Genomic DNA, 21,386 nt, shown 5'->3' with positions numbered 1-21,386 from the left:
GGCTACAGATTTGTGAGATTTGTGGAATATTTAGGGACAAATCTGGCAAACTAGGAAAACTCATCCAGTCCTCACTGCCTTCCTTCCAGGATACTTCAGCTGCACTACTTCAAGCCTGAAAGAGGAAGAAAAAAAACCAGACTCCACAGTGGAGTAAGTGGAGCAAGGAGCTGGAGCCGTGTAGGACGCTGATGAGCGTGTCATTTCTACCTTCCTGTGAACCCTTTGTAAAATGAGCACAACTGGGACCTTCTTCCCTTTGTCACAATACCCACGCGTTCCCTGAACATGTCTAAAAGCTATGATTTGTCCACACCTTTTCTAATGCATGTCAAACTTTTCTTTTCTAGTCATAGCTGGGTGCAGAGGTGGGAGGCTGGAGTGCTTTTTTAAGTCAAAAGGATTCCACCTGTAAACCTCTTTGTGATGCCACTGACAGCTTTCTGTGTGATCCTGGCTTCTTTTACAAATGCAGTCATGTAAAGCGGCACATAAGGCTTCAACGAAAACAGCGTGGACCCGTTACGATGGTTTTAATTCAGTCATATTCAAGTGATCTAGTTGCTTGCTTTGCATGTGCAGGTTGAAGAGCCATGCCGCTAGACACTAGAGATATTGTAGTGTTTTAATGTTTTTCTGATATTTGCTTGAATAGCGACATGGAAGAATTTACTGTGCCTGTTATAAGCCATAAATTGTAGTTACTACACTGGGGTTACCTCCCAGTCAACTAAAGCTCGTAGCGTTTAGTTAGAGCGCTCTGAGACCACTAAACCTGCTCCTCACACATTGCAGAGACCTGTAAATTCAAGCTCGTATGAAAGTCTGCCAGCAACCACACAGGCTGCATATCCTATCTCATCAAAGTGGTGATCAGACATGTGACCATTAGGTAAGGCCAATTTTTGGTTCCTATGCTCATATATGTATGTTGTTGTGGAAAGTATAAAGATATTACACAATCAAGTCTCGATGAAGATGATGGAGGTCAGTGTCACGCAGTCATGTTAGTGCTCTACAGTACCTAAAGTTGGTAAGCTTGTTGTGTGTGACTCACACATTTTGCTCTACGAGTGGATGACTGCAAAGGGGACACAGTGCATGAGTATGAGTGGCCTCTAAATGAAGTCCTCTGTTATGAAGATCAGCTTAACATAACATAATGGACTGTTTTATTGCCATGCCATATATGAAAATGTTCTAGTTTGGATGAGTAACATCTGTTCTCGTGTGAAATTCCCACTTAGGTACATACGACAGTTATGCTATTTTTACGAGCAAATGATCCCTACATTTATGACACACCTTGCTCCATTCTATAGTCATAAAGCAAAGCCCTCTGTTTTAACAGCTTTGGGTCCTCGATGCCGTCCTCAGTGCAGATGCCATTGTGGGTCTGTCGGCTTCAGAGAGCGGAAAAAAAATAAATGAGATCATTCAAGTTTTAATGCCTGCTGCCGGAAAAGGATGCGCTCAATGCGCATTCATCAAAAAATAAATAAATAAATAAAAAACAGAGGCCCGGCGACAATAAATTCAGCTGCTGCACTTTTCCATGATCACAAAAATGTCACAGCAGTCAGCAAATTGAGTTAGATGCAACTTCAGAGGAAGATAAGCGTACAAGCTGCATATCTGGCTCCAAACTGCTGGCTGTTTGAAGCCCTTTTGTCTGGACGAGTGTTTTGTCTTAGTTATTTATTTATTTCCTATAATCTGTCCTTATATAAGATATGGAGTAATATGGGCCACAAGGATAAAAGCCTAGACAGAAAAAGGCTGCACGGTCACAGAAGCATTGTCTCTTTGAAGCAGAGGGACACTGAATTACCGTGCTCAACAAAACACATCCAACCACCCAGAGGTGCTCTCTCTGCTGCTCGCTGGCTACCGCTGGCCCGGCCTGTCTGCATGACATAATAGAGAGCTGCTGCACACATCACAAAAAATTCTAATAGTAACGGAAAAAAACAACCCCTCCATATGTAAATTTGTACGGCCGTGCTACACAGGGATGTGGCTGTGCACATTTTTGTCCCCCCCACCCCGATTAAGTAGCATTTACCCTCTGGATGACATTGAGAACTGCTGTCGCTGCTGGTGTTTCCATGTGAGTAATGGAATAAAACCTTAATTTGACTCTTCTTAGGCATTCACCCCAGGTCAGCAATCTCCTCGGGCGCCAGTTGCTGCACCCAGCTAAGCTGCAAGCTATCCATCCACCAAGGAGGTAAAGAGAGAAAGAAGGGGGGAAAAGGAAGAAATCGTCAAGAGAAGTAAGGAAGGTGTATGACGTTCGCTGCCGTCACTCATTTTAAACTATCGCTGTAGCAGAGATATCGCTCCTCAGCACTTTAGCCACCATGAGTTTTTTTTTTAATCAAGTATTACAATTATAAGCAAATGGACACAACACTGGGCCCAAACTAATACAGCATCTAAGCACCCTTTTTTTAAAGTTTGCTTGATTTTAACAAGCAAATGAGACTCGTGTTCAAGTATATTCAACTAAGTTGAATACTTACTTTCCCATGACTTGTTTAAAATGAGAAAATATTAAGTACTCTGTACAGTTTTTATCTTGTTACTTCAACTGTAACGGCACTACAAAAGCCATTGTTGGTGTCGTTTACTTACACTGCACTACAACATACACTGATCAGTCATAACATTATGACCATCTGCGTAATATTGTGTCGGTCCCCCTTTAGCTGCCCCTGGAGGTGTGCTGGGATTTCTACACCAAGATGTTAACAACAGTCCCGTACGTTGTGAACACAGGTTGCTGAAAAAGAAGCTGCCAGGCAGAAAGAAAAAAGGAAGATCGAAGAGAAAGTTCATGGATGTAATGATGGCGGACATGCAGAGGGTTGGTGTGGCAGAGAAGGCTGTAAGGAATAGGGTGAGGTGGAGGCAGATGATTGGCTGTGGTGACCCCAAAAGGGACCAGTTGAAGGAAGGAAAAAGCTCCAATTTGCAGGTATCATTGATACACCTTGTTAATCTAGCTAGCTAGCATTAGCTGATAACTCCACTTCTCATTTGAAGAAAACAAGTTGGTGACCGTGTGGTTTCCAAATGATTGCTATCATATTTATTTATATCAATGCCCTGCCTTCCTCTTCCAGAAAATGTGCCACCTGGGGTGACTTGTAAACCAACAGAAAGATCAGATGTGGCAGACTTGAGTTAACAGAGCTTCTATCTATACACACCCAGCACACTAAGACAACCAAAAAATACAACCAGTTACATTAGTTCTGGGATATTACTGCATATTAGCAGAATCATCAGCATCAAATATACACATTGTACATAGTGAAGTGTTTATTCTGTGGCATAGCTGGCAGTTCTTTAAAACCCACCACCACTCCAGTCACTCCATCCCTCTCTGTCTGTCTATCGCTCATCTGGCCCTGAGTGATGAAAGCGCTAATCTAATCTAATCTAATCGAGAGAGCCACACACAAGTCCGCTGCGCATCCCACTTCATGGATTAACAAAGCAAAGCGGGAAATGAGTGAAAACTAAAATGAGTCAGATTAGAAGCGATCACTTGAAAGCATTCTGAATGACAGAACTCGAGCACAAAACTGTGTGGAACTTTCCTATCGCAAGAAGCGGTGACATTAGGCTCGCTACCCCCAGCGGTGGTGAAAGCTCATCTTTGAAGTTGGAAATGGAGCCTGGAATGTAATCCTCTAAAATAGTTCTAAATAAAGCTGCATCAAAATTTCATTAGCTGGTGCCCATGGCCCGGAGGCTCACTTTCACCAATTTCACTAGGTGACATTCGACCTCCGTACATTGATCTGATATGTGAAGCAATACATTTTGACTGATTAGGAGTCCTGTGGATAAAGCAGTTTCTTTCTTCCTTCTCACAAAGCTAAAAAACGCACCAACTCCGGTATTTAAATATCAGGTCGTGTTTTATATCATAAGTCACGCGTCTATATGCGTGTTTGCTGTTGTTCCAGCTGTCAAGCACAGAAAGGTCACAACAACAACAAGATAAAGCAGCAAGGAGGAACACGTGACTGAGTGTACATGTTAAAAACAAAAAAAATACACTGAACATCTCTGTTTTCTTTTCTTTCTTTTTTTTGTCGATTAATAGCCCCGAGCTAGAGGTAGACAGCAGTACATCAAAATGACTGACAAGTGTTGGGGTGGAAAACTGAGGCGAGGTGGAGGAGGAGAATGGAACAAATACCACACTGTGTGCCTCCGAGAGAAAAAAAACACAACAAAACACGTCAGATCCTAAAAACAATGACCTTTAGGATGTTTCTGAGTGTTGATGTGAAGCTTTATGAAGTCAGGACAATCATTTTGGATGGTGCTACATCTAATTTCTAACACTCATGTTGATTACTGCCCGAGAACGCTGGGTAACAGACATGTTATGAATAGATGCACCGCTAGCCTCCAGTGATGTATAGACTGAATTCATCCTGAAAAAGCATCAATAAAAGCCCTGAATTTCTGACACGTTAGCCCGGTTTACACAGCTGACAGCGAGACACAGCAATACAAAAAGGCACCAAAGAGAGCAGCAACTTGTCTAATATCTCAGGGGTTTGGACTTGACATTTTTGGGCTCGATGAAATGCACTTTCCACATTTTCAGACTTAAAAACTATAATTAACGTTAAAAGCTGCACTTAATATCTTCATATTGACAAAGGCTCAGATGACTAAATGTAATGGAAAAGGCATCCCTCTGTGATTCAGTGACCCTTTTACGAGTTCAGTAGCATTTGGATCGTCTAAAGCTGCGTTATGACTTTTCTTTATGATCCTGCTCATGTGTGTAAAGCAAACAGGAAGTATGCCAATTCAACCAGCAGGTCTTACATTCTCTCTCTAATGCACATGCACCAAGAGCTTCCTTCATGGTTTCCTCATGCAGCCACATTTTATAAAGGCGTGGCCAGGTTGAGACAATTACTCACATGTCGCAGTAGCTGTTTTGTGTGGCAAATTTCTCTATGCCAAGTGGTGACTATGCACCATGAAATTGCATACATAATAAGATCATGTTTATAACACTTCATTTAAAAAAAGTTTGAAGTAGAATTGTTGCCACTGTTGATAAAGCTTATAAGTAGGGCTGGGCCATATTATACCGTTCACGGTAATACCGGTACAATGTTAGGCAACGATAAGAAAATGAAATATCGCGATAGAATGTGGGTAAAACTCGCATGCGCAGTGCCTTTGTTTTCATACGCACATGGCCGAAAAAGCACCACGGCAACGGAGAATGAGAAGGGGGAAAGCGGATTGTTGAGTGAAGCGGATGAACAAGAATTGGTTTGTAAAAATGGTGCCACTTCAGTGATGTGGAACTGGTTTGGTGTTTGTCCGTCAGATACACAACAAAGCACTTTTTTTTTTTTGTAGAACATGCACCAATCCGTCTGTCGATCTCCGGCTCCTTTCTCCCATCACTCGCGAACAAGACCCCGAGATACTTGAACTCCTCCACGTGGGGCAGGAACTCATCCCCGACCCGGAGTGGGCACTCCACCCTTTTTCGGCTGAGAACCATGGCCTCAGATTTGGAGGTGCTGATCCTCATTCCCGCTGCTTCACAGTCGGCTGCGAACCGTTCCAGTGCGAGCTGGAGGCCTTCACCCAATGAAGCCAACAGAACCACATCATCCGCGAAAAGCAGAGATGAGATTCTGAGGCCACTGAAGTGAAAGCCCTCCGCCACTTGGCTGCGCCTAGAAATCCTGTCCATAAAAATTATGAACAGAATCGGTGACAAAGGGCAGCCCTGGCGGAGCCCATCACCCACCGGGAACGAGTCCGACTTATTGCCGGCAATGCGAACCAAGCTCTTGCAACGGTTGTATAGGGATCTAATGGCCCGTAGCAACGGGCCAGACACCCCATACTCCCGCAGCACCTCCCACAGGACACCCCGAGGGACACGGTCGAATGCCTTCTCCAAGTCCACAAAACACATGTAGACTGGTTGGGCAAACTCCCATGCGCACTCAAGTATCCTTGAGAGGATAAAGAGCTGGTCCAGTGTTCCGCGACCAGGACGAAAACCGCATTGTTCCTCCTGTATCTGAAGTTCGACTAGCGGACGAACTCTCCTTTCCAGCACCCTGGCATAGACTTTCCCAGGGAGGCTGAGGAGTGTGATCCCCGTGTAGTTGGAACACACCCTCCGGTCCCCCTTCTTAAAGATGGGGACCACCAACCCCCCGGTCTGCCAGTCCAGGGGTACTGCCCCTGATCTCCACGCAACATTGTAGAGGCGTGTCAACCAGGAGAGCCCTACAACGTCCAGAGCCTTCAGGAACTCGGGGCGGACCTCATCAACACCAGGGGCTCTGCCACCAAGGAGTTGTTTAACTGCCTCAGTGACCTCACCTGCGGAAATTGGCGGGACATTCCCGCGCTAGTAAAGTTGTATTTTGTCTCGCATCAATTATATCATCAGTTATATCGTTATCGCAAATTTTCAAATATATATCGTGATAAATATTTTTGGCCATATCGCCCTGCTCTACTTATAAGTACTAGGTGTGGGTTTTGATTATCGATTTATCGATTAAAATCGATTCTGGCTTGGATAACTTGATATAGATTCATTAAAATCCTGAATAGATTTTTTTAATATTAATTTATTTTGCCCGAAACGCCAGAATCTCAGGTTAAACCTCACAAAATTTCAAGAACCACCAAACAGCTAAAACAGCAAATGAGAGCAGGTACACAGATTCTGCACTAAGATGTAAACACAAAGCGCGGACCCGCCGACGGATCAGAATCAGTGAGATGTCGCCTTTCTCACCCGACGGCACGGACACGGTCGGGGCTGAAAGCCGACAGCTTTGTGTTTACGCCCTTTTTGCGATTCTAAAGCTGTTAGTTTTATCTCTCTCCAAACATTATTGACCGAGCCAGCAGCAAAAGAAGATCCAAACTACGCTTCACATAAACATTGTCATGAATTCCCTCTGACTTTTGCTGTTTTGCTTCCACCACACTTCATGCACAGCTTTCTCTCTCTCTCTCTCTCTCTCTCTCTCTCTCGCTTTCTCTGTATACTTCAAGAACAGTTTCCCGTCTAAAAATCTGTTTTCTGAATTATTCGCTTGCTTGTTATGCACAAGTCTACCATTGTTTACAGCGCTGTCGGACGCTGTTTTTTTCCCTTTTACTTACTTCCGAAAAGAAAGCCTCATTTCTGCTGTTCAATAGGCTTCTGAACAAATTTTAACTTTTTAAAATTATGCAAAATGCAAAACGCTTAGCTGTGTGCTGTAACTTCAGAGGTAATGTTCATATATTGATTAATGATTTTCTTTCGTTTTTGATGTACTGCAGAATATTTTTATAAAATCCAGGCCAGGAAAATCACCTTCATGTTTTTCTGTGTTTTATCTTCAGCTACTTTGACACAAAGGCATCTGCTGTGATGCTCACACCTTTGATAAAGTCTTGCGAGTGTCAGCTTCCTTTTTATAGATACAAAAATATGTAAATGTACTGATCTGAATTATAGTATTTCTGACTGTCTGAGGCAAAATTTCCCAGATTTAAATCGAATTGAATCGAATCGTAGATCGAATCAATTCGGGACCTTGTGAATCAGAATCTTAAACGGGTGTTTGAAATGTTCTTTGGGAACATTAGGTACAGATATCAGCTACAAAAACAACTCAAGTGACTTGATACAACTCCAGCTCTATGAGCATGTTATGCTTAGTCCCATAACGAGCCTAACCTTTAGTTGTGTTACCAGAAGGGTGGTCTTTTAGTCGGTGGTAGCCATAGTCACATGGTGGCTTATGTAGTATGAATTTTAAAAAAAAACAAAAAAACAATATCTCTGCTTTATCTAAATTTGGTTGTAATTTATGGTGGGTGGAAATTAAAGGTACAGTGTGTAAAATCTCACCACTAGACGCAATCAAGTAAAATCTGTTTTCTTACCTCTCTTAATCGTAGTTACAGTGGCTGCTGTATGACAGACTACTTTGGCTGTCATTCATCTGTAGTGAGGGTGGGCTGTCAGTACTGTTTACCTCAGCTGTCAATATGTGACCAGATCTGTTTACTCCGTAAAACTTTATGGAACCAGTATGATGCAAATCAATGAGTCAGTGAAACTGTTCAATGACAGCAAGACAGAGGTGAGTAGTTGAGAATATCCTGAACTTTTTTGTGTGGAAGCACTGCTGTTTTTGCTGCTGTTAGCAGCTGTTAGCCACTGTTAGCCAGAATTACTCGAACTTTCTTTGAAATCCATGTAACATTTCTGGACTATTAACGTAATCACACTGGTTATCAGAGGGAAATGTGATCTTTAGGACACTCGAGCCTAAAATTGGCATAATGTTAGCTTAAGATAAGATAAGATAAGATAAGATAACCTTTATTAGTCCCACACGTGGGAAATTTGTTTTGTCACAGCAGGAAGTGGACAGTGCAAAAGTTATGACGCAAAAATTAGAATACAATAAGAATAAATACAGTACACAACTGTACAGAATAGAATAAAATAATATACTATATACAGTAGAATAAAATAGAATAAAAATATACAATAAGATAAAAATAGAATACGAATGCTATATACAACTGAGTAAAAATACAACGATGCCAGAAAAGATTATTGCACTTAGTGTTATTGCACATGTGTGGATGTGTGTGTTTGTTCAATTAAAGTCTTTGTTGTGGAGTCTGACAGCAGTGGGGAGGAAAGACCTGCGAAATCTCTCCGTCCCACACCGTGGGTGCCGCAGTCTCCCACTGAAGGAGCTGCTCAGTGCTGTCACAGTCTGCTGCATGGGGTGGGAGACGTTGTCCAACAGGGATGACAGCTTAGCCGCCATTCTCCTGTCACTCACCACCTCCACTGGGTCCAGAGGGCATCCTAGAACAGAGCTGGCCCTTCGGATCACCCTGTTCAGTCTTATAACCAGCTGTTATTGTGGTTCAACCAGCTGTCCAGAGACAGGAAGTTGGCATTTCTAGACAATATCAGAATTTATGCACATTTTTGTGTATTGGAACCTTGGCTTCAGTTAAGGAGATACAGCTTGAGGTGAGGAGTAAGAGTTACAGCATTAATTGCATTGTCTTCTTTGTGTTTTCCCTTCCTTGGTGAAGGGGACCCCTTTGCAGATGATGAAACATAGGTATGATCCTTCTTATCTTGAGTTAAATGTAGCCGGGTGGAAGTTCGATATTATGGGACATGCCACTGGATGGCACTGTTTTTCTTTTGGGGTACCTCTGAGAGCGGAAGGGATCATGGGGATCTACGGAGACATGCACGAGTGCTAGCTTGCATTGGTGTTATGTGGGTGTGCAATGCCTTTTTTCGCTGCGTGATCTGTTTTGAACGCAAAGTGTGCAACAGTTAAGGCACCAGGAGTAGCTGCCACCAACTTCGCCGTTCGTCTCAGAGGGATCCATATTCCGTTTTCTGCTGGATTAATGCACTGTATGTATTTGAGTTTACACTTGTATTATACTATCTCTGTGGGTAAGAGGGAAATGTACCGTGTTAACTGTTTAATCTTGGCTCTGTATCTATGCAGGAGAAGCCACTACAGTTATTTTTGCACTGCTAAGTTTTGTTTTATTTATGTTTGGGTTTATATCAGACACGAAATGACGCTAGATGTCCTTGAGTTCCAGATGCTGATAAAGTTGGGGAAATAACCTGCAGTAGCAGTGGGTTACCAGAGCACAAAGCTGTTACTGGATAGGAGCTGTCTGTAACAATTTTATTTCTTTATTTTTACAACCTTGTTATTTTCTTCTGAGCACTTACTTTATCATTCAGATTAAAAGAACCCCAAAGATAATCTGTGTTCTGGGCTGGTTAATTTAGCCAGGCTACATAAAAGTTGCAGACACAAATTAAATTTGCCTCCATGGCAAACAAACGTCTCTAAGCTCTCTTTTCCTGCACTTTTGGTGTGCTATGTATAGGACTATATACATAAAAGTCAATTAGGCGGAACGGCGATATTCATCTCAGCCACTGCATTAAAGATGGTGGGGCAAGATGACAAACTGGAAACCGCTCACATGTATTTTTAATTCATTAAGTTCATTAGCATACATAAATTTGTTGGTAGACATAATTACACAATATTAAATGTATATTTATGAGGACAACATATTTGCTTCAATTTAATTCCTCTAAAAAATGATTTACATCAACTTTAAGGTTGATGTTTGAGTAACTGCAATTGACCTGCCAAATAAATCATATTTAGTCTTGTTTTGGGTTTTTATTTTTTGTTCTGCATGCACATGTACTACAACAACTTTACAGCCTTTCTCCACACAACACTAAAGCACACATCTGATGAAAACCCAAATTATATTAGCTGTACTCTTTAATAAGGTCACCATTCCTCTAAATAATAGTCTAGAAAAGGCCACAGCCACTTTAGCTATTTGAACTCAAAGAACACCAATCTAAGCCTAATAGTGTCTAAAGCAGGAGGACACAACCAGTTTTCAGAGTAATAGAGTGCACTCCAAAAGGGACCAAGGCCATGTGTTTTAGACAACCACAATGTACATCTGCCCTCGTCATGGCAGCTGTGTGGTGCAGCACACGAGGCTGGGATTTTAGTAGGCGACACTCAGTAAGCTCTAACCTTCAAGCACGACAGAAAGCGCCATGTTGTCGTCAAGCCTGACAGACTGTGATCCAGTCCGGCGGCCGTAATGCTCGGCACGTGAGAAGGGATGTGACTTGATCTCTGGCCACTGATTATCGACCATCACTTGACCAAATTCGTCTGCAGACAGAATGCAACAAACTCTCTTCAAATTGCATGTAAAATCGATGGTTAAATCGACCACTGGCTTCAGTCAATAAGAGAAGTTAGGCTGAACAAAGCTCTCATTATACAGAGAAAGTGAGTTGTGCAGACAAGGCGATGTGGAAGATAACACTGAGTGACATTTAATATCATCAGTTAATGAAAAGATGATAATACATTTTAACTCCTGATAATGTACAGACGCGCTTTCTGTGACATTTAGCATATCTGAGAACATGTAGATAGTTTGTGGGGCACATTCAGTGGCACACACACACACACACACACACACACACACACACACACACACACACACACACACGACCTTTTTCCTTCATATTCATGCAGTCTTACTTTGTGCAGGCCCATGGGGGGAAAAAAACAAAAAAAGAAAAAACAGGAGAATTAATGCGTTCCTTGACATTTGATCCAACCCTCTTCCCTGTGTCAGCAGAAATCCAACTCCTCATCACTTTGCTGCAGAGTTTAGTAGTCCTCAGTCTCTATTACTGATGCTGTCACTTCCTATGTCCACGATCTGCTGCATCGGAAGCTCCCTGATCAAAATGCTGCTGCCATCGGCACTCTCCGACTAAGCAGTGCAGGTAAAGGCTAACTGGGGCGTCTCCAGACAAAACGCTGATTGTATTCACAGTGTTCTCACAGACTTGAATAGCAGATGCAGTGTTTTTAGTGTCACTAGAGTGCACTTCATTACCGTGAGAGTTCATACCAAGTTTGAGGTTTATTGACTGTCACTTAAAAGGCAACACGTCTGCACTGCATTCTGATCTTCTGAGCTTTACATCTGTCTGAGCCTTTTCTAAGATGGATTACGCCCTGTTTGATGGCTCGACATCAGAGCTAAATGGCAAGTCTGGAGAGAAACGCTTGTCTTTTATCAATTAGAGGCTGACATCAAAAACCTGACAGCTACCTTTGATTTGATTCCTCAACAGATGAAATTTTTTGCCATTAACCGCCAACGCGGCTGCACCAGCGAAGAATCTTTATTTACATCACAGAGTCTGTGTGTTGCATTGTGACTATATACCTGGTTATATGGGTCACAATACTGACATAAAAAGTCGGTATGCCCACTGTAGTAATTAAACTTTGTTTGCGAGTGAATCTCATATCACCAGTTAAATGTTTCTATCACCATGACAGTGTAATGCTGTGCTCAGGAAATCAGTTGTGCGCTATAAACACATGATTGCTCACTCTCTGCTTCTCTCTAACACTAATCACCATCGCTGACAGGTGCACTGTCGCAAGACTGTAATTTTCCACATCTACAAAAAGTGACATTTAGTTACCAAAGGCAAATTAATGGGTTTGACTTTTTCACTTCATGAGAGAAATTTTTAAAGGCTCTTTGGAGGTACATAAATTTCCAATTCACAGGCAAAAAAACTGTGGTAGACAGTAACTATAGTGTGCTACACTGTAGATATAAGGAGTAATTCTGCATGTAGCTTTGGCAATAATCTCTCATTGCAAAGGGAAGCAGTGTTGTACATCTATTCAAATCAACTGCTATTCAATTTTAGTTATATAGCACATAATATATATAGACGACCTGCTATAAGCAAGCACATGCCGACAGTGGGAAGAAAGAAACCTCCAGCAGAATCAGGCTCAGACAGGACAAAGATACACTGTGGAGCCAGAGATGAATAATAACTGATGGTTAAATGCAGAGTGGAGTATAAACACATAGTGAGTGAAAAAGGAAGCACTCATGCGGCCTTGGCCTATTGCAGCATAACGAAGTGGGTTCAATGTCACCTGATCCAGCCTTAACTATAACAAAAAGAAAGGTTTTAAGCTGATGTGGAATGAACGGTATTTCATGGTAGGGCTGTTTGATATAACGATATATATCAGATGACGATATAAAAACGTCTATCGTTTCATTTTACGCTATCGTTTATTTCGTGGTGTCGCAAAATAAACTTTACGGCAATATTTTTTCATCGTTTTGATGGTCACTGTAGTGGCTATATGAATTTCTTAAAGTTCTCTCTTTCTCTTATATTTAATATAACCACACTACGGACGGACAAGCGACTGTTTTTATTTGTCGTTAGCAACAATGATGGTAAAACCATCGCGTGTCCGCTTGTTTATTTTCCACATAAACCTTTCACAATAAAGTTCAAGATCCTGTTGAGACTTTTCAAAATAAACTGAATCATGTGAAAGAGTGTGCAGATGAGAGCCGCCAGGTGCTAAAAAATAAACCTTAGACGTTAGAACAGGCTTTTCCCCGCAGCACGCCGTGTAATAAATACTTACAAAGAAAACGGCGGCCGTTACAACTTATGTCTAAAAATGTATAGTTTAATGCATCGGTTAAAACACTCGACTCCAGGTACATGACGCCCAGCTGGAAACACTTCCTGCAAGACGAGCTGCCCGAGATTCACAGAATTTACAGAAAATGTTACATTTTTGTGATTTATATCATTATCGGGACGATAGATGTCTTATATCAGGATATGAGATTTTGGTCATATCGCACAGCCCTATTTCATGCTACTGGGAGCCTTCAAAGGTGAAACAGGAGCCTATACTGATCTTTGGTGATGTAAGATTTCTTTTTTTTGTCATCTGACCAACCTAAAGGCTTATTTACTGGTTTTGTTACTGTCTGACCATTCTTGTTTTTCCTCCAGTCTGACTTCAAAGCTGTGAGTACAGTTTTATATTAGGTGAAAAGAATCACGAGTACAACTACTAAGATAAGATTAACAAATTAAAATTTGTGTTAAAAAGCAAAAGACTATAGAACAAAGTAGAAACAATGTTTTGCTTACTGCACAGCCGCCTGAGTTAAAATGCTGACTGGAGCCACTGTGGCGTCCTGTAATTTGATTATAATGGACAGCTTCAAGCCATTTATAAAACACTATTTTCCACTGGCCAGGTTACAGTATAATTAAATACACAAACTCACTTAGTATTCAAGTCAATCAATCACGTACAGTCCAACCTGATGTAAATTACATTACCGAGTCCTCAAAGCAAAACATGGATGATGCCTGAATGAGTGACTCACAGACACACTGTTGCAACATTTTTCAAGGTCAGTCCAAGGAGAGTCAGTGTGCAGCATCAGGGTGGCAGCCTGTAAATCGTGATTGGATCAGCAGGCCTTTATGGGGGGTTAACACATCCCTGCATGCACTCTACTTCCCTCGCCATTCTCTTCCCCTGCATACTTAAGTAATCGAGTGCAAGCTCCTTTTATGTCGATCAAAAGTTCGGAGCTACCTACAGTCAGCCGACAATTTCTCCTTATAAAGGTCAAGATTCATCAGGGGGTCAATGTCAGCTGAGACATCTGGTTAAGTATATCATTGCCAGCAAGTCATTACAAGCTTAACTAACATGACGAGGCATGAATGAGGCATGCTTTATATATATACTTGAATGAGGATAGAGGTTCAGTCCTGTCATCACTGTACAAAAGTTTGTCAAGGGCAAACTGTGCATACAATGAGAGAGTGTGTGGTGTGGCAGGTAATAATAAAGGTGTTTACTTTCTTTATTGTTTGGAATTGTTTGTCATGAGTCACCGAGTGACAGTGCCACCCAGGCAAGCATCTTTCCACGATGTGTCACCGTAACGTGACGTCCCACACAGTATATTTGGCACACTTCCCGACCAAACCACAGCGCTGTATTCATTCTTTAACTTCTGGGAAATGTGTGGACAGATTTGGCAAATATCTCTTCAGGTTAGCCATTTTGCCTTTAACCAGTCCAACTCATACTGGGGTAATTTCATTGCAGCTCCCACTGAAAGCAATTAGAGGTCCGGTTGTGTCATGTTGTCTCTCCGAGATCTCTGTGTGCGCTACCGCCAGCACTGACACTTACTTCCTGTTCCCATCCCGGCAGTTTCTGAAAAAAAAAAACCAAAAAAAAAAAACCTGGAAGGCAGCTTGAAATGATGACCTGACATGACTGACAACCAAGGGCGGACCTTGTGACAGTCAACACCTCCACAGCCCGGGATAATAATACTAAGTGACTCCTGGGATCAAGCTAAGGCTCTGCTGTTTTTAAGAGAATGTACTGCAAACAGATTCACATGATTCACATAAATAAATGTTTGTCATTAATATGTGAGCAAGTGTGAGAGCAGAAGCCTAATTTTATTGTTACCTTTCGAGTGTGTGTATCCCTACTGATGACATTTAGATGTGAAAAGTTACAAAGATGAGGCAGCCTTAAATAAATAATTTTTAAAAAAGCCAGAAACATGGTAGCAAAAGCCCTTTTCCACCTACACTAGTTCTACTAACTGCAGGCAGGAGTCATGCATGAAACTTTTTTTGCTTGGAGAAAAGACAAAAATAGACAAAGTACGAAACGTAAGACTTCTGTGCAAAGGTTGCTACAAAAAGGGTTGTACTTATTCTGAAGCTCTGAAATGATCATAATAGAAAACTGATGTGTATTCACTTTTTTTCCCTTTTTTTTAAAAACAGGATTCATTGATATGCAAAACTTTCCAACTGGCCATAGTCTGTACAACAACTGATGAATGCCAATATATTGTATGCGCAGTGCATGCAGCTATGCCCTGAGGCTGCACACACCATTTCCGACGAAAGCAATCATGGGAGGGATGCTGCGGATTAATAATACAGAATTGCATTATTTTGTTTTAAACCGGAAAAAAACAGGAAAAGGACGCTTCTGTTTGCGTTAAACAATTACAAATACACTAATAGTACATGGCCATTGTGCCTTCTGCCCATAAAACATATTTACTGACACTGCTTTTAAGCACCAATTGGACAATCAGTCAACTACCAATTGGCAAAGTGATGTACAGCTGACTTATATACACATTCTTTGGATGTGTGTTGGTTATCCCTCACTTGCCCTTCTGAACTAAATCAGGAAGCAGACTGGCTGTTTGTTAGAAGTAATGCAAGCTCTAGCCATGCATCTCTCTGATCTGTTCAGATATCCACACAGATGTGGTGTCCCAGATATTGATGATAAACCAATCAGCAATCAGTGGATCAAAGCTGCAAGCAGGAAACTGATAAGGCAATTTCCATATAAGTTAACTAGCTAGCTGGATTCATTAAACTTAGATACAGAAATATGGTGAATGACACACGGACAACAATAACTTTGATTAAGATTTTTTTGTCGTTGTTGTAAGCTACATGTTCCTAACAGCTACAGGTTTCGCTGCCGGTTCAGTTGGCCCAAAAAGGAAATGAGGTTTGAGTGCCATATCCATGTGTCTCCACCAAGAAAATATAATAAAAAGTCAAAGGAGGTGCAGCTCTTCTCTTTATGGAGCTCCATGAAGCATGTGTACCATGGCAGATTTTAAATAAGTAACCCAAATTCATAACTGTGGTGCGTCGCTTCATAAACGTTCCCATCCAGAATGAAAGACTCAGATTAATGGCGCTCCAGTTGCATTTTAATGAGCATATGTAAACACAAACAATCAAGCTGTGGAGATTTTGCACTCTCAGCTTATCTACAACAATGAAACAGAGAAGGGAGCACTGAGCAAAGACACCATCACAAGCACTCAGGATTTACAGCTCTGCCTCTGGTGCACACTCTTAACTCCATCAAAATCGAAGGTAATCGGCTATTTAAACATGACTGTGCGATTAGAGTTTAATAAAAGCATTTTACAGGCATGCCAACTTTTTAATTACAGCTGTTGGAAATGACTCAGTGAAAGAAAAAAAAAAGGAGAAAACCATTATTAAAAACACACACGAGTAAAGCCACAAAAGCGTTCAGGGATCTCTGACAGGCACACAGGAGCCACTTTACATCTCGTTCAGCAGTTTAGCTGAGGAAAAATGCTTTGTTTCGTATTCAGCAAAAAAGTGAATGAGATTTTGTAGTGTTTGAATTTAAAGATGGCATCTTTTTTTTTTTACAGCTATTCCGAGCATATCCGTGTCATCTACTGTGCTGACACAGCTCCCAAAAGACGGAGGGCCGGTTTGGTTTAATCATCCTCTCAATGACAGCGTGATGATCAGACACAGTGTAAGGAGACACGTGGACGTGACAGCGCCCAACACATTATCCTACAGCTTTCTTACTTCTCAACAAAAAGTTCACACTGTAAATACATTCGTTCGTGCTGACACATTGTCCAAAAAAAAAAAAAATCTTGGTAATTTACATTTCAAAGTGTGACAATGAAAATGTTGCAGTAATCAATATTTTACCAGGCCACTGGCAACTTTTCTTTTTCAGTGCAAGTCGAGACTTCAGAAGAAAACGATGACCTAATCTCTAATCACAGGGTTTGTTGCCACCAGTATTAATTCCCATATGGGACCAGTGAGTCTGTGTGTAGTATGCAAGTCAAAAAGTTCTCAGATGAAAACCTTTTTCAGAGCTGTTATAGCTGATCAATCCTGACCAGTTTATTGAACTAAACCAGCGATCCCCAACCTTTTTTGCACCACGGACCGGTTTATGCCCGACAATATTTTCGCGGACCGGCCTTTAGGGTGTCGCGGATAAATACAACACAATCAAACCAGTAGCGGTACCAAAAAAAGAAGATTTGGTCATAACACACGGGAAAAGACCCAGGGAACCGAGCTAATGATAAAAACGCCAAAAAAAAAATAACGATAAAAACCTTGAAAACCATAAATTTCACACACGAGCCTCAACTCTCGCGACCCGGTACCAAACGGCCCGGTGTTTGGGAACTGCTGAACTAAACCTGTATGAACCTCTCTGAACTGAAGCACTCTTGGATAATTTTATTAAACAGTTTTCCTTTTTTTCTTTTCAGATTATTTTTATTCAGTATCAGTTTATTTATTTTTACGTGATATATTGTTTTTTACTATGGATGGGATAAAAAAGACTCTTGTTATATACACTGCTTAAAAAAAATTAAAGGAACACTTAGAGGGAAACTGTAAACAAATCAGAGCTTAATGGGATAAAAAAAAGAATCCTGCTGGATATCTATACTGATATGGAGTGTGTAATGTGTTAGGAACAAAAGGACCCCACATCCTTTGACAGATATGAAATAGTCCTGTGTTTAAAACATCTCACTCATTAAATTCTTTGTCTTTTGTTCTAGAAAAAGGCTTTCCACATGGATATTTCGCCATACACTGATACACTTCCTGTTGAAGAAATACATTCATGGGGGCAGCCATTTCTCCACAAGACCTCCCTTGGTTATTGAGCTGCAAGCTCTGAAAACAAGCCTGCACATTATAACCTTATCGATTGAAAATGCACTATTAGAAATCCTGGGATTAATTATTCAAAGGGAATTAATTAGCACTTTCAGAGGGGAGACTGAATGAGCTGCTGTGAGTAATCAACCCAACACAAGAGAAACGTAAACCAACCCAGAGCTATGAAGCGTAACACACGGGATTGAAACATTAAGAGAAAGAACCAAAAACATTCTGCTTCATGACACCTAAACCATTTTACATAATAGCTTAGCAAGGTGACCACTTCTACCTCCCATTCAACATCAAGAAAAAGCCAGAGCGATAAATGATTTATGCAGACCGTACACTACCACACGCCACATTAAAAATACAAAATGTACACACAACCGAGGGCTACTGTAAACTGGGCTTTCTAAATTTCCCGCTGAAGCTGTTTACACTATTAGCATAGATTTGTTAAGTGGAAATACAAACTATATGAATATGAGCTCAGATACTGTATCCAAGATGAGAGACTGCAACAGAAAAAAAAGAATCTTTTTTTTTTTGGTGATTTTTGACCTGAAATCAACCATTACCTTTCTTCGCGTCAAAGTCATGTGTGGATCATAGCGGAACAGAAATGTCAGCCACTATCAGCACAAACCATTTCAAAATGCCAAGATTTCCCTGTGTGTGCGTGTGTCTGTGTGCGTGTGTGTGGTTTTTTATGACCAAATAAGAATTGATCAAAAGTGACATTGTGCCGACCTTTTGGTGCTGAACATCTTGGCAGAGTCTTCTTTCTCCTGCTCAGAGGCTTTGGGAGGTCAGGGTTTGATGCTGCCCTTTGAAACCTGCAGGAAGCACATAAACACACACATGAGTACAAAGCAAAAAGACAGAGGCAGGGGAGAGAAGGAGATAACGATGAGATTTTCAGCATCACAGTCGAGCCCCCCCCCCACCAAGTTGTCTGAAAGCCTTGGCCACGCTGACCTCAGCGGCCTCCATCAGCTGGCCTCCGACTGAGCGATTCAAATTGACTGGGCATGGCAGGAGGGAACAAGCAGAGCAGAACTGGGCCAACATGACAAAGACAATGCATGGAGTCAAATGGCAGCTTTAATAATTATTCGCCTTACCCCGCCACAACAAAACCCATTTAAAGCAGAACGGCATTAATTTGCACTGAAGCTCAACTGGAACAACAAGGAACAACTAAAGTATAATTAAAGGGGGGGGGGGGGGGGCTATAATTATCTATCTCTGTATATCTTTCTTGACATATATATACACATATATATATATATATATATATACACATATATATATATATATACACATATATATATATATATACACATATATATATATATATACACATATATATATATATATATATATATATATATATATATATATATATATATATATATATATATATATATATATATATATATATATATATATATATATATATATACATACATATATACATATATACATATATATGTATATATATATATATATACATACATACATACATATATATATATACATACATATATATATATATATATATATATATATATATATATATATATATATATATATATATATATATATATATATATACAGTAAATGTGTGCGTGTGTGGTTATATAGACAAACATTTTACATGTGATTAAGTAAGAGATTTTGTAATTGCATCTCCAAACTGAGTTTCTCTGTGTCTCTCATATACCGTGCCATTACTACCCACCACACTGGTAATATCTGACAGGTTAGCCTCTGCTCTTTTATGTAAAGGTTATCAGAAACTGTGGAGGATGTAAATGAAGATAGGGTTCAATAATTAATGCCAAGGTCTATACAGGCCTCAGTTCTCACCCTCTGCAGTCTGTAATGAGACGAGTGGAGATGAGCAAAAAAAGGAGGGAGGAGCAGGGAAGCGATTAAAGGGGCCACCTCAGTCCTATCTGGCCTCTCTCGCCCCTCTATCACTCAGACATGCGGGCATGTGCGAACATGCACTTCGACTCATTTATAACAGCTGAAGGGTGTTTCCTCCCTCGTACACGTTGGCGAAGAGCAGCGGGGTGTTGAGCGAACAGGCAGAAAGGTTAACAAAGTAGTGTGACACTGGAAACATCTGATAATTCATTCAGGTGACATGGAGACAGTGGAAGTACCCGGGTCTGTGACTAATCTAAGGCTGCGCCGCGGCCAACTTTGTTCCTTCCAGGATTCGTAGACGCTCTGAGCATGGGCACAAAGCCACGAGTAAAAGTGATTCTTATTATCATGTCTGGGGGACCGAGCTTGCAACAACATTATTTGAGAGAGCGTCCTGTTAATAGCTCTGACAGTGTAATATTTTCAAACGATGTAAACTTCTATAATGCAATTAAGAAAATGAAGGATTAGACTAGTGTCACTGTTAGAAGCCAAACAAAACAGACAGTAATTCAGATAAGGGTAAATTCTGTCACCGGGCTTCCACAGCATCAGAAAGTGGCTCAAGAGCTTCACATGAAAAAGGCTAAGGATCTGTAACCATCCCAAAGATTCCAAGTGGACATGTTAAAGCCTGCTGAACTCAGTTCAACCTGCTGCTGGAACCACAGTATAAACGGAGTTATCACTTATTGCATGTCCCAAACATGACAGCGTCACAGCTTCTGAAAGAAGCACTTGAGTGTCGTTTTTAATGGTTGTGCACATCCCACTTCTTGTAATATGGTGCACGCTGCAAGTTCTCCATGATGTGATACATAAAGGTATGAATTACAGTATGGACAGAGTTCACTGCTAAGTTGAAAAAGATAAGACATATTTGACAAAGCTTTGGAAAAATCTCCACGACTGCTTTGCTTCCTGTTTCATCTTGTTCTGATTTCTACTACACTATTAAACCTGTGATTTTTTTTTCTGAGCAGCAACAAGCAACAACCATTGTTTAGACCACTGGAGCAAGTGAAGGGCACGCCCAGTACAACAGCAAATGATGTTGAGTACATTATGTCAGGTAATGGCACCGTGTTGGCTATAATAGGGATACAGATGAAACCTACACACTGCCTAAAGCACATAAACAAATTTGGGTTAGGCTGAGGTCTATGTAAGATGGCAACTTGCCACAGCTGAAGCTACCCAGTGAAAGCAGAGTTACAAGAGGAGCTTTTCCTTGTCTGCCTTAACTGCCTTATGACTTTTAGTGACACCCCACTTTTCATGTATAGGGTTTAATGTGATGTCGGCCCAGCCTTTACAGCTATAACAGCCTTGAATGCAACTGCTAAGCCGTGAAAACGTATTCCAAGAAGCTCTTTACGCCGTTGTTCCCAGTCACTTTCAC

The 21,386-nt window shown here is 41.0% G+C and overlaps 1 protein-coding gene across 2 annotated transcripts in view; it reads right to left on the bottom strand.

Annotated features, from left to right (window-relative positions):
* The window catches only part of oxr1a (oxidation resistance 1a), a 183,954-nt gene that overhangs the window by 143,472 nt on the left and 19,096 nt on the right, over positions 1 to 21,386 (bottom strand). For both annotated transcript variants that reach the window (XM_085473459.1, XM_085473461.1), the window contains exon 2: positions 18,797 to 18,882. In XM_085473459.1, coding sequence (XP_085329585.1) covers positions 18,797 to 18,813 — 17 coding nt within the window. In that variant the 5' untranslated portion in view covers positions 18,814 to 18,882. The remainder of the gene's footprint in view (positions 1 to 18,796; positions 18,883 to 21,386) is intronic.

Source organism: Copadichromis virginalis, linkage group LG11 (genome assembly GCF_057382275.1).
Source record: "Copadichromis virginalis isolate Kocher_CV1m ecotype Utaka linkage group LG11, C_Virginalis_male_GT1.1, whole genome shotgun sequence".
Classification (NCBI taxonomy): Eukaryota; Metazoa; Chordata; class Actinopteri; order Cichliformes; family Cichlidae; genus Copadichromis; species Copadichromis virginalis.
This window is presented reverse-complemented; position numbering and strand designations above follow the sequence as displayed.